The 13,432-nt window shown below is 48.9% G+C and overlaps 1 protein-coding gene across 7 annotated transcripts in view; it reads right to left on the bottom strand.

Annotated features, from left to right (window-relative positions):
• Positions 1 to 13,432, bottom strand: part of TMEM268 (transmembrane protein 268) — a 41,389-nt gene that overhangs the window by 12,274 nt on the left and 15,683 nt on the right. For all 7 annotated transcript variants that reach the window (XR_006709746.1, XR_006709747.1, XM_045467320.1 and 4 more), the window contains 5 exons: positions 12,029 to 12,136; positions 9,514 to 9,663; positions 5,134 to 5,244; positions 2,150 to 2,230; positions 1,014 to 1,199 (listed from right to left, as the gene is read on the bottom strand). Coding sequence is in view for 5 of the 7 variants with exons in the window: in XM_045467320.1 (XP_045323276.1) it covers positions 1,014 to 1,199; positions 2,150 to 2,230; positions 5,134 to 5,244; positions 9,514 to 9,663; positions 12,029 to 12,136 (636 nt within the window). In the remaining 2 variants the exon portion in view is untranslated. The remainder of the gene's footprint in view (positions 1 to 1,013; positions 1,200 to 2,149; positions 2,231 to 5,133; positions 5,245 to 9,513; positions 9,664 to 12,028; positions 12,137 to 13,432) is intronic.

Here is a 13,432-nt window from a genome sequence, read left to right as displayed (position 1 = left end):
CAGTAAAGTACATGACCTTATCAATCTTTTCTGCTCTAAAAAAAAGTCAATGGGATTCAAGTGAAGACATTAATATATTTATCATTCTCTCTCTTGAGTCCCATTTGCCAGTCCCCCTACTCCCCACCGATGCAAAAGGGAGTCTGGGCTGGTTTGCACCTTTAATCTTTCCCTGAAAAGAAAATTCAGGTGCTTCCCTGCATCACAGCATGCCTGAGGTCACCCCTCTCTGCATGTCTCCCAGCCAGTGGGTCCAACCTCATGGAGGGCACAAGCTGCAAACCACACTATCAGATTTCTGGTCATATCGAACCGACAGCTTGGGTGGCAGGGCCCGATAGAACTCGGGCTAGGGGCACTGGAATTCAATAGAGATGCCTATAAGAGTTACACATCCAACTGCAATTTAAGTAAATGGATGGATAGATGCCAGACTGATTGAAAAATAGATTTAAAAAATGACCTGAATACTCATTAACATGTTTATGGCTAGGTAGGCTATGACCAACCGATCAACATGCAACAACCAGACGTTCCGTGGAGCTACCAAAAAGAATACCCAAGATATTAAAAGATGGGGGCGGAACCCAGTAAGCAGAAAATGATTCCTATAAATTATTTTTTCAAATGCTCGAGTAAGGAGGGACACCTGGGTGGCTCGGTTAAGCATCCAACTCCAGCTCAGGTAATGATCTCACGGTTCATGGGTTCAAGCCCCGCATCAGGCTCTCTGCTGTCAGCGCAGAGCCTCCTTTGGATCCTTGGTTCCCCTCTCTCTCTGACCCTCCCCCACTTGTGTGCGCATGCTCTCTCCCTCTGTCAAAAAATAAACTTAAAAAAATGCTACAGTAAGGAAAACATATATTGAAAACTAGTAAGCTAAAAGATACGTATGGCCTCTACCTACTCAGTGAAGCCATCTTCCCTGGGATTTACAACTTGAGGCCCCACACGGACTCCACACAAATACCCTGTGAGGGACGGTGGCCCTGACGGGCCCAAGTGCCCCTTACCTCTGGCTCAGCCTCAGGCACGAGCTGGCGAAGCTCAGTCTGCAGGAGTGGCCTCTCCTCCGAATGAGGACTGCCGGGCAGGAGTGGGGCTTCCTCCAACAGGTCCTCAGGCCCCTCTGCTGTCTCGGGGCTCACTCCGGTTTCCATGACAACACACAGCTGGCTCAATCTGCTTCTCAGCAAGGACTGCAGAAGAAAGAGAGACAGGGCTTGGATGATGTCCGGAGTTGGGTGGTATGTAGGAGGTTGGGTCACTCCCTGAGCTGTATAGACCTCACAGACGATGGATGGATTCATCTACAGACTCAGATGTTGACCTCAGGAGTATCTGGAACTGAGCCACATTCAACATATCAGATAATTACCTACAAAGTTCCCTACAGCCTTTAATAGCTTCGAAAGCATTTTTCTTTCCATGCTCTCATTTGCTTTTCAAAGCACCCTGGGTCATGGGTATCTTTATCCACCTGTTACAAATGAGTCAAGTGCAGCCCAAAGGCCTTGCCCAAAGCCACACAGGAACAAGTGGGCTGGGATCGGGCTACACCACAATTCTGACTTCAAGACCCCACGCCAGCACTGCCAGGGCTCCAGGCAAGGCTGATCCCAGGGAAGGAACACAGGGCTCTGAGACGGGAAGGCTGCGCTCCAAATTGGGCATCACCAACTGGCCCCATGACTGCATTCAGGCAGCGACAGGACTTCTCAGAGCCTCGGTTTCCTCATGTGTCAGATCAGAGCAAGAACGCCCTGATCACAAATGATAGGAAGGCATTTTGAACATGGGAAAGTCGTCCAAATACCTGGTACTTTCCCCAAGGTTCCCACTGCCAGAACCTTTATTAGTATTATTGTTATTACCATTTATTGTTAATCTAATTGCTATATTATTAATAAATATATATGCTCACTCTAGGAAATGTAGAAAGTGCAATTAGCTGAAAAGGAGACTAATTGAGATCTAGTTAAAAAGTAATAATTCCCTAAGCAAAAACATCCATTGATTCCACATGGGTGTTCTTCCTTCCAAGTAACTTTTCCTTAGGCATTTTTCCAACACTGAGGAAATGCAATCTACGCAATGTGGCCTCCTGGTTTATTTTTGTGTGTTTGTTTTTTCACTTGAGGCCTCTTACCTCTTGGCTAGTCTTCATCTCTTGAATGTGGTCAGACAAAAACTGCACACAGTTCTCCAGGTCGAAGTAGACGAACCAGAGCTGGGGAGAGAAGCCATGACCGCTGAGGCTCAAAGCCAGCCCGACCCTGAACTCTCCATCCCTGACACTATCTTCCACCTCCTGCCTCCTTGCTGGAGTTCGGCTCTTCTGAGGACAAGCATGTTCTCTGGCGGGAACGTGCCATTCTGCTCTCTCCTCAGACTAGCGAAGTCTCCTTTGTACAGCTGGGAGAAAGATGGCTTTGTGTGCACATTTGGAAAATGTCAAACCCTGTTCAAAATGGCTGCAGCTCCACTTCCTACAAGTCTCTGAGCATCCCACAGAGATGCCAAAGCATCCCGGACATCGCGTATCCACCTGGAGCTACCACCTTCATCCTCAGGGGCTGGGGTGCCTTGCTGTCTGGAACCCCACATACAAAGGAGTGAAACCCTTCAGTCACCCACCCCCACTGCTCAAGGCCAGGGGGGAGGAAATCCAACTGGGGTGCTCTGGGAGGAGGGGGGCAAGGTAAAAATTACTTCACCATTATCTCCCCTTCCTCCTCAACCTCAACAGTCCTCAGAAGGTCAAGTGTAACACAGCCAGGCCAAAACCCTCCAAGTTCACTTACGGATCTTGTCGACTCCATACCTGCCAACATCACAACTGAAGTTCTGCAAGAAGCTCGTAGTCCCTGCCTCAATGCCTCCAGCCACTGACCACTTCCTCTGAATCCCAGACCTCCTTCCTCCCAGTGACTGACCTGTGAGACCCAAGGTGACATCACCTTGCCAACGAGTCTCTCCACTTTCTTAACATCAAGGGATGCTTTTCAAAATGAATTTCTTTTTTGCCTTTTATTATGAAAACTTCCAAACAGATACAAAGGTGGAGCAAATGATGGGGCACCTGAGCGGCTCAGTCAGTTAAGCCTCTGACTTCGGCTCAGGTCATGATTGCACGGTTCCTGAGTTCCAGCCCCACGTCAGGGTCTGTGCTGATGTCTCAGAGCCTGGAGCCCGCTTCGGATTCTGTGTCTCCCTCTCTCTGCCCCTCCCCCGCTCATGCTCTGTCTCTCTCTCAAGATAAAATAATCATTTTTTTTTTTTAATTGGCGCGCCTGGGTGGCTCCGTCAGTTGAGTGTCCGACTTTGGCTCAGGTCATGATCTCGTGGTTTGTGAGTTTGCGCCCCACGTCGGGCTCTGTGCTGACAGCTCAGAGCCTGGAGCCTGGAGCCTGCTTTGGATTCTGTGTCTCCCCGTCTCTCAGCCCCTCCCCTGCTTATACTCTCTCTGTGTCTCTCAATAATAAATAAATGTTAAAAAAAAATTTTTTTTTATTTTTTAATGAAATAATTAACTTCCAGCTGCCCATCATCTTGGGTGGATCAGTGGTTCTCAGTTTATGGCTACTCTTTTTTTTTTTTTTTTTAATGTTTTATTTATTTATTTGAGAGAGAGAAAGCACAAGAGTTCGGGGATGCATAGAGAGGGAGAGAGAGAGAGAATCCCAAGCAGGTTCCAAGCTGTCAGCACAGAGTGATGTGGGGCTTGATCGCACGAACCTGAGCCAAAATCAATTGACAGACACTTAGCCGACCAAGCCACCCAGACACCCCAGTTCATGGCTACACTTGTTTTATCTTTACCCCCATCCATTACTCACCCAGGACACCTGGGTGTCTAACATCCCTCATCCTAAGATACCACAGTACTTTGAGACTGAAATTATTTTTTAAATTATTTATTTTAGGGGCGCCTGGGTGGCGCAGTCGGTTAAGCGTCCGACTTCAGCCAGGTCACGATCTCGCGGTCCGTGAGTTTGAGCCCCGCGTCGGGCTCTGGGCTGATGGCTCAGAGCCTGGAGCCTGTTTCCGATTCTGTGTCTCCCTCTCTCTCTGCCCCTCCCCCGTTCATGCTCTGTTTCTCTCTCTGTCCCAAAAATAAATAAAACATTGAAAAAAAAAAATTAAATTATTTATTTTAAAAGATGTCCCCAATTATTTTGAAAGGTGTGTCTATTCACTACTCATCTATCCATACATTCAGCTAACACTTTCCAAGTCACTCCTATGTGTCAATCTAAGAGGATTCACGGACAAATTGAAGACCCCCAGATTCCAGGAGCTCCCAGTCTATGATGTTCACACTTGAAATGCCAGAAGTCCTGTGATGTCACTGAGTTCACCACCCCCCCACACACCTGGTGTCAGGCAAGATCCCTTGTATCCTACACCATCTCAGGTGTGCGGGGCCCATGACACAGGGATCCACGCTTGTCTGTTCTCTGCTGCAGCCTCAGGACCTGGAACAGGGCCTGACACATACTAGGTTCTCGATAAATATTGGTAGGATGAACAGTTCATGTGCACAAGGAGCTTCTTCCCAGGTCCCGCCCTCACGCGCCCTCCTGAACTCCAACTAGGCGAGGGGGACCAGTGAGGATGCAGAGGTGGCACTGAGGAGATCTATCAATCCCACTGGGCAGAGGCCAGCCAGGACCAGGAGACCTGGGCCCCAGCTATGTCCCAGACCCGCTGTGTGACCTCTTACTAGTCACCTAAGGTCTACCCAGGGAGCCTGGGCCAAAGAAAAATGACCGAGCCAAGTAGACATGGCCTCAGGGTCTGGCCTGCCTCTCCAGGAACCGTGCATGGGCTCCTTAGTGCCCGGCAGGGGCCTGGCACAGAAGAGGCCCCCTCTGTTTGCTGAATAAATGCTGAATGAGGAGTGTGGCTGAGACAGTCCTGCCCCATGCAGGTCCTAGGCTGCAGGCCACCACCCAGAGATGAGTCTCCAGGACATAGTGCTGACGCAGGGACAAAGGGCAGGGCTGGCCACGCTCATCCCATTAGCAGACTCTGAGACACCATGCCGCCCAGGGGAACATGGGGCCCTGTCCCCCACCAACCCAGCCCTCACGTGAGCCCCCAAGCAGAGGTCACTGCCAGACACAGTACCTGAATCACACTCTGGCAGCCTTCCACTGTGTCCGTCACCCCCAGCAGCACCCGGTGCCTCAGGAGGGCCCCGTTGGCAGCCGCCAGCCTAAGGTCCGTGTTGGTGTTGGCCTAGAAGACAAACGCCAGGCTCACGGTCAGATCTCCGCGCTGCCAGGGAGCTCTCAGGCCCTGAGCCACACCCACCTCTAGCAGCTGTCCCGCCTCTAGATACCATGGGGGCAATCCTGGCATCGAGACACATCCATTGCTCCCCCTATAAAATGGCGTTGTGGGGTTTGCAGCCAATAAATTCAGTAGTGTCAGACAGCTCTGGGTAGAAGCCCAGCCCTGCTACTTCCCAGCTGGGTGGCCCTGGACAAGTGACGCTCCTTCCCTGAGTCCTGCTTTCTTCAGTTGTAGAATACGGACAACGTCCCTGCCTCCTAGGAACATGGTGAGACTGAACTGGGACTGTGTGTGTGGAACACTTAATCCAGTGCCTGGGACACCGTCCACTGTGCTGACAGAGATATCTGCTGGCGGTGGGGTGGATGGGTTTGAGCGCTTATTGTGAAGAGTGCCTGGCCCTCGGAAGGGGACTCTGGGAATCCAGCTCCCTCTTTTCCTACCCAAGCCAATCTGGCACCATGGATCGAGTTGACTAAGCAGATGTTAAGCAGCCCGGGGGAGGGGGGAGGAGGAGGAAGAAGCGTGTCAAGACCAAAGTGCTGGTTTGGAGAAGAGACTCTCTAAGGATTTAGAGAGGCAACCAGATGACAGCCCAGTGGAGGACAGTCAAGGTCCCCAGGAGTGTAAGGACTCCCTTAGAGAGCTTTTGGAAATGTGAGAAAGCCCTTTGGTTGTCACAGGGATGGTACAGGCAATGCTGGCACTTAGGGACAAGGACTGGGGATGCCTTCCACTGATGACAAAGTCCCATGAGAGGCAATCCCACAATCGGAAGAGGGGTCTCTCGGCCTAACCAAACTCCACATTCCCCACCAGACGTGAACACAGGTGAATAAGCTACTTGTAATTCAGACCGGCCAACCAGGTTCTATTTGACATGTAAACCTACGGTGTTGTTTTCTTTTTTGAAAGTTTACGTTTATTTATTTTGAGAGAAAGAGAGCAAGTGGGGGAGGGGCAGAGAGAGAGGAAGAGAGAGAATCCCAAGCAGGCTCCATGCTGTCAGCACAGAGCTCAATGTGGGGCTCGAACTCACAAACCATTAGATCATGACCTGAGCCAAAATCAAGCATCAGATGTTTAACCAACTGAGCCACCCATGCCCCTTACGTTGTTGTTGTTGTTGTTGTTTTTAAATGGGTCTAAAATATACTGAATTTTCTAGGAATGCTATGACTATGAAAACAATATTTTGTTTTGCCTAGAGTGTTAGTAAGGGTTATTCACCCTAACCTGTATCACCAAGAGTTCAAATCCTGGCTCTCTCACCCCCTGTACAACCTTGGGCAAACTGCACCCCACTTCTCTGCCCCCACTTCCTCATCTCCAAAAGCGGAGATGGGGCGCCTGCTGGCTCAGTCGGTTAAGCGCCTGACTTCAGCTCAGGTCATGATCTCACAGTCTGTGAGTTCAAGCCCTGCATCGGGCTCTGTGCTGACAGCTCAGAGCCTGGAGCCTGCTTCGGACATGTGTCTCCCTCTCTCTCTCTGCCTCTCCCCTGCTCATGCTCTGTCTCTCTCTTGCTTGCTCTCAAAAATAAATAAACATTAAAAAAAATTGCTTAAGTGGAGAAAATCACACCTCCCTATAACAAGGGTTATAGTAAGGATGGAATGAGTCAACCCACATAGAACACTTGCAAGAACGAACACTCCATGCCTGTCAACTAATGACATCAGTTCAGTGACGATACTGAGTTGCAAACTTTGTCTTCCCCTGTTCTTTGTTGGCCACAGATATTTTTCAGAACTTCCCACATGCTTTAGCAACCTGCTTTACTCTGCCCGGGATACCAGGCAGAGTCTTGTGTGCCTTCACAAACCTCCCAGTCTTGAGAAAGGCTAATACTGCCCCAAACAAGGCGAAAACAAGGCAGCGTGTGCAAAATGCTAAGGCTCTCAAGGCTGCTATGGTACAAGGACACTAACAGGAAGAGGGACAGATAATGGTCGGGAAGGGGGAGTTGCGTGGTCCTGAGTGCTGAGGGATCCGAGGAGGAAGGAATCCTTGAGCTGAGGCAAGACCAGAGGAGCCTGTGTGACCGCAGACTGGTTACTCTACTTCTCTGAGCTTTGGCTTCCCCACGGGCAAACAGAGGCAACGATCATAACACTTGATACTTATTGAACATCTACATTATATTAGGTACCATTATAAGCACTTTGCATACATTAACTCATTTAATTCTCCCCAAAATCTTCTGAGGGAGCTACGGTTATTATTTTTTTAATGTAAGCTCTACGCCCAAAGTGGGGCTTGAAGTCACGACCCTGAGATCAAGAGTTGCATGTTCTACCAGCCAAGCCAGCCAGGTGCCCCAGGGGAGCTACAATTATTATCCCATTTTACAGATGAGAAACTAAGGCCATGAGAGGCAGAGTAATAACTTAGCCCCGGTTGCAGAGCTAGCCAACGGCAGAGATATCCTGCCGCCTCATATGCTTGGCGGGCGTAGACAGCCGGTGCCAAACACAGAGCACACAGCAGGTGCTCATTAAATGGTGGTCATTATTAGGAGGGAAGGAACCCCAAGGTTCCCTGACTGAACAAACACTGATGGCGGAGGGGGGCCACTGCATACCTGGGGCCCCCATGCTTTACCTCTGAGTAAAGACAGAGGATCTTATATAACTCTGTGCCCTGTGCCTAGCACACTGCCTGGTACTTGCAGGGGCTTCATAAACACTGAGCAAGGCAGGAAGGGAGACAAGAAGGTGGATAGCCACTGTGGGCATTCTCTAAACTGCATGAATTGCATCTGCACCCTTGAAGCACCTGCCAGCTGCCAGGTGTTCCGCTGGCTCTTGCTAAAGCAAAATAGTCTACTTTCTCCCTGCCCCAAGAGAAGTTTCTTGCGGCAGGAGCAGCCAGTTCAATTTATTTTTTATATGCCAAGCACCAGAGCCATGAAAGCTTCAACAGAGCCCAAGGGCAGCATTATTTCGTCAGCCTTGTCACAAAGCCCAACAAAGATCTTTTCAGAATGATTAAGCCATAAAGTTCCTATTTGTCCCTCTGAGCACAACAACTAAATGGAATTCACACCCCAAACTCTGACCACATTTCCCAGCATCCCTCTCCTCCTGAGTCAAGCCAGAATGGATCTCCAAATCCAACTCTGTGCCAGGTACTGGGAGGAGCTTCTTAAAGCAGCTGGAAAGACAGTGGAGGTGTGGTAAGCAGAGTGATGGCCCCCAACGGTGCCAAAGCCCTACTCCCCAGAACCTGTGAATATATAAAAGCAAGGGGGAATTAAGGTAGTAGATAAAATTAACATTGCTAATTAGCTGACCTTAAAAAAGGGAGATTGTCCCAGATAATCCGGGCAGCTCAATGGAATCACAAGAGGCCTTAAAAGTGGAAGAAGGAGGGATGCCTGGGTGGCTCAGTCAGGTAAGCATCCAACTTCGGCTCAGGTCATGATCTCGGGGGTCATGAGTTCGAGCCACACGTCGGGCTCTGTGCTGACAGCTCAGAGCCTGGAGCCTGCTTCAGATTCTGTGTCTTCCTCTCTCTGTGCCCCTCCTGCACTCATGCTCTGGCTCTCTCAAAAATAAATAAACATTTAAAGAACTAAAAAAATAAAAATAAATGAAAGTGGAAGAAGGAGCCAAAAGAATCAAAGATTTGGGAAGGTCTAGACCCGCCATTTCTGGCTTGGAAGATGGGCAGAGGGGTTATTGGCCAAAGAATGCAGGTGGCCCCCAGGACCTCGAAAAGGCAGCAAACTTCATTATTCCCTAAAGGCTCCAGAAAGGATGCAGCCCTGAAGTCCAGAACCATAAGATAATACATTATGTTTTCTTAGCCACTGTGTTTATGGTAGTGTGATAGGGAGCCGTAGAACGCTAGTGCAGTAGGGTACTGACTGAGAACATGGCTTGGGATCTGAGCACTCTGGCCTTGAATCCCAACTCAGCCATTTACTAGTGTGAAAGGGCTCCATAAACCCAAAACACCCTCCTCCCCTGTTGCAGACTCTCAAAACACAGCTTGCTTCCAGAAAAACAACCCACAGGGATTAGATAGGAAAGACAGAAAGGAATTAATCACACATGTGATTTCATTTCTTTCAGTCACTGGACTCATGGGCCCGCATGGTTGCAGAAATCCTTTGAGGCAGGGAAACGAGAAAGATCAGACCTGGGATTGTCCTGCCAGAAACACCCTTTCTGGAGGGAGCGTGGCTGGGGTCTTCAAACATCTCACCTTCCTCTGGTGTCTCTCGAAGATGAGCACAAGGGTCAGAGTCAGGCTCATGGCAGCCAGGGTCACGAGCAGCACACCTACCCAGTGGTTCCCCAGGGCAAACATCTGGCTGGTGGAGTAGATGTTAGCCCACACGACCACATAGAACACCTGCGAGAAGCCAGAGAAAGAGCGTGGTCAGGAATACCAGTCCTGGAATAAAGCAGCTCCATTCAAAGGGACACACTCTTTTGGACATGTCTGACGCCCTCCTTGGAGTCAAAGAGCTCACAGGGCCAGGAAGGGACTGATCAGGGTCTGTAGGAAGGAGCCCTTGTTCCCTGTCCATAAGCAACAGTAGAGAAAAGGGGTTAGGAATGGCTACTCTGGGGGCACCTGGGTAGCTCAGTCAGCTAAGCATCAGAGTCTTGATTTCGCCTCAGTTCATGATCTCATGGTTCATGAGTTTAAGCTCCACAGTGTGGAGCCTGCTTGGGATTCTGTCTCCCTCTCTCTCTGTCCCTCCCATGCTTTCTATCTCTCCTCAAAATAAATAAAAAGAAAAAAGGATAGTTACTCTGAATTCTTGCTCACCTGGATTTTATTTTTTATTTTTCTAATTTATATCCAAATTATTTAACACATAGTATAATAATGATTTCAAGAGTAGAATTTAGTGATTCATCACTTACATATAACACCCAGTGCTCATCCCAACAAGTGCCCTCCTTAATGCCCCTTGCCCATTTAGCCCATCCCCCTACCCAACACCCCTCTAGCAACCCTCAGTTTGTTCTCTGCATTTAAGAGTCTCTTATGGTTTGTCTCTCCTTTTATCTTATTTTTCTTTCCTTTCTCCTATGTTCATCTGTTTTGTTTCTTAAACTCCACAAATGAGTGAGGTCATGATATTTGTCTTTTTTTAATGGACTTCTTTCGCACAGCATAATACATTCTAGTTCCATCCACGTTGTTGCAAATGGCAAAATTTCATTCTATTTCATCACCGAGTAGTATTCCATTGTGTGTGTGTATATATATATATATATATATATATATATATATATATATATACACCACATCTTCTTTATCCATTCATCAGTTGATGGACATTTGGGCTCATTCCATACTTTATCTATTGTCAATAGCACCACCATAAACATTGGGTCACCCGGATTTTAAATAAAGCAGAAAAGGGCAGAAGGCCGGGGAGTGAAATAAATTTGAGTTAGAAGTCCACAGCGATCCTTCAACAGCTACGGGTGGCCTTGGACAAGTTATTAACAACACTAAGCCTCAGTTTCCTCAACTGTAAAATGGGGATAATACCTACTTCACAGGTTGTTATAAGGGTTAATCAGATAGCATATATAAGCTCAACACTTGTTGAAGAATTAACAAATGCCAGTAGCCATTCCTTTTCCTTTTCTAGAAGCAGACGTGGGAGTCAAGAGTGCCATTTGGCGGGGTGCCTGGGTGGCTCAGTCAGTTGAGCATCTGACTTCAGCTCAGGTCATGATCTCACAGATTGTGGGTTCAAGCCCCGCATCAAGCTCTGTGATGATAGCTCAGAGCCTGGAGCCTGCTTCAGATTCTGTTCCTCCTCTCTCTCTGCCCCTCCTCCACTCTTTCTCTGTCTGTCTCTCTCTCTGTCTCTCCCAAAAAAGAATAAACATTAAAAAAATTTTTAAGAGTGCTATTTGACCATTTATATATACAGAGAAGCAGCAAATCAGAGTGGTTAAGGGCACAGATGCTGAAACCAGACTGCCTGGGTTCAAGTACTGGTTCTGCCGTGTGTGTGTGTGTGTGTGTGTGTATAGGTGTACACAGATATTTATACGTATGTGTCTTCGATGAGTGTACATATACACATACACATATATGTTTATACACACCCATGTATTTGTGGTGAGAGCTGGAATGGACCTACCTGTTGTTGAACAGATGGGGAAACCAAGTCCCAGAGAGAAGACAAGTCTTTTTTTTTTTTTAATTTTGTTAACATTTTATTTATTTTTGAGAGACAGAGACAGAGTACGAGTAGGGGAGGGGCAGAGAGAGAGGCAGACACAGAACCCAAAGCAGGCTCCAGGCTCTGAGCTGTCAGCACAGAGCCCAACGTGGGGCTCAAACCCACAAACAGTGAGATCATAACGTGAGCCGAAGTCAGACACTTAATCAACTGAGCCACTCAGGTGCCCCGCAGAGAGAAGACAAGTCTTAACCAAAGCCAGACATTGAGTCCAAAGTCTCAGTGGTGGGTCTGTAGATTCCCGGTCCCAAGCCCTGCCCTTAGTAAACCCTGCCTCCAATCCTTTCCCTGGGAATCTGGTTACGACTCTCTCCCATACATTTCCTCTTATACCAAACCCAGGTACACGTGTACTGCTCTATCCCAGGCGGCCGGGCCACCAGCCCCAGACCCGTTACCACACCAAGCCACACCAAGAGGCTCCAGAACACAATGCCCAATTCAGCAGTGTGACGGGGGGTGGGCGCGGCAGGTCAGTGTGCGGCCCCCCTGCCTCCTTACCACAGCAAAGGCCAACCGCATGGGCCTGGAGTTGTAGATGATGTATCGCCTCACTTGGGGCTCCAAGAGGGCGCTTTCGGCCAAGCTCCTGTACTGGTCGGCGGGGACCTGCTTGGCCATGCAAGGGAAAGAGACCAATCAGCCACGGGGAACCACTCCCACCTCCTTCCTGCACGCAAGCATGTCATTTCCAGTTCACGGGACTGTCACATGGGAGGGGAACCAGGCACCTTCCAGGCTGCCCCGGAAGGCAGACTGAGAAGCTCGGAGCACTAGGAGTGGTAATCACAGAATGCAGCTCAGGAAAGGATGGGTGCCCTGGGGAGGTGGGGTAACTCGAGACCCAAGAGGACGCCCTTGGTGGGGGTGGGGGGAGGGGGGGCGGATCTTGCAGCCCGAGGCACAGGACCTCACAGCAGACCCAAGAGAGCCTAACAGTTAAGGCACAGGCCCTAGAGTCAGTAGGCTGGGTCCAAACCTTGGCTCTTCCATTCGCGTGCCAAGTAACCCCACTTCTCTGAGCCTCAGGTTCCTCATTTATAAAGTGTGGACAACAAGAACACGCACTTGTAGGGGTGGTGTGCATATGAAATAACATGATGCATATGCAATACTAACGTGTGTGTTGCAAAATAAGTATACGTGTACCATGTAGATACATACGGACATCTCTGGGGGGGAGGGGGGCCTCTGTTCTGCCTCCAGCGGTTATGTGTTACTTTGACAGATGTGTGTCATATCTAAGTGCACATGCACACTGGCCCAGTATGGTCCGGTCCGTATGGACACTCGATACACGTGAGCAGGTACCAACACTGCAACACCAATTAACGATCAATACCGCCCAAGGCTCTGAAAACTCGCATCTCTCTGCCCAAACAAAACTGGCATAGCACGTAAAGGCCCTGCGAGAGTGGACTGCTCGAGAAAACAGAATCGAACCATTACAGATGATGTCTGGGAACATGGCAGGATAATATGTGGACTGTTTTCCCTGGTTAAGAAAACCCCATCTGAAGACAACTGTTGAAGAAAAATGTTCTTTTGTACAAAGGCTGACAGGAAACATGGCGTGATAAACCAGCCATTGTGCTGACGTGGGGTGAGTACCGTCAATGTGGAAAGTTTCCCTTCAAGTGATAACATGCTGATTTAAACAATAATGCAATTCAGTCCGAAAGAAGTGAACTCTAAAATCTGCAGGGCAAAACGAGCAGTGTATCTTTCCTGTCCACGGTTAGTCCACATTATTTTCCTTACTCGTCACAAACACCCTGTCTGATAGGTATTAACGTGGCCCTCATTTAATAGAGGATGAAACGGCCACCCGGAGAGGTTAATTCACCTGCTGAAAGCCACCCAGACAGATCTGCATCCAGACCTCTGATCTGAGAAGCCTAGGCT

Source organism: Leopardus geoffroyi, chromosome D4 (assembly GCF_018350155.1).
Source record: "Leopardus geoffroyi isolate Oge1 chromosome D4, O.geoffroyi_Oge1_pat1.0, whole genome shotgun sequence".
NCBI lineage: Eukaryota > Metazoa > Chordata > Mammalia > Carnivora > Felidae > Leopardus > Leopardus geoffroyi.
Note: the sequence above shows the minus strand (reverse complement) of the source record. Positions and strands in the feature narration are given on the sequence as shown.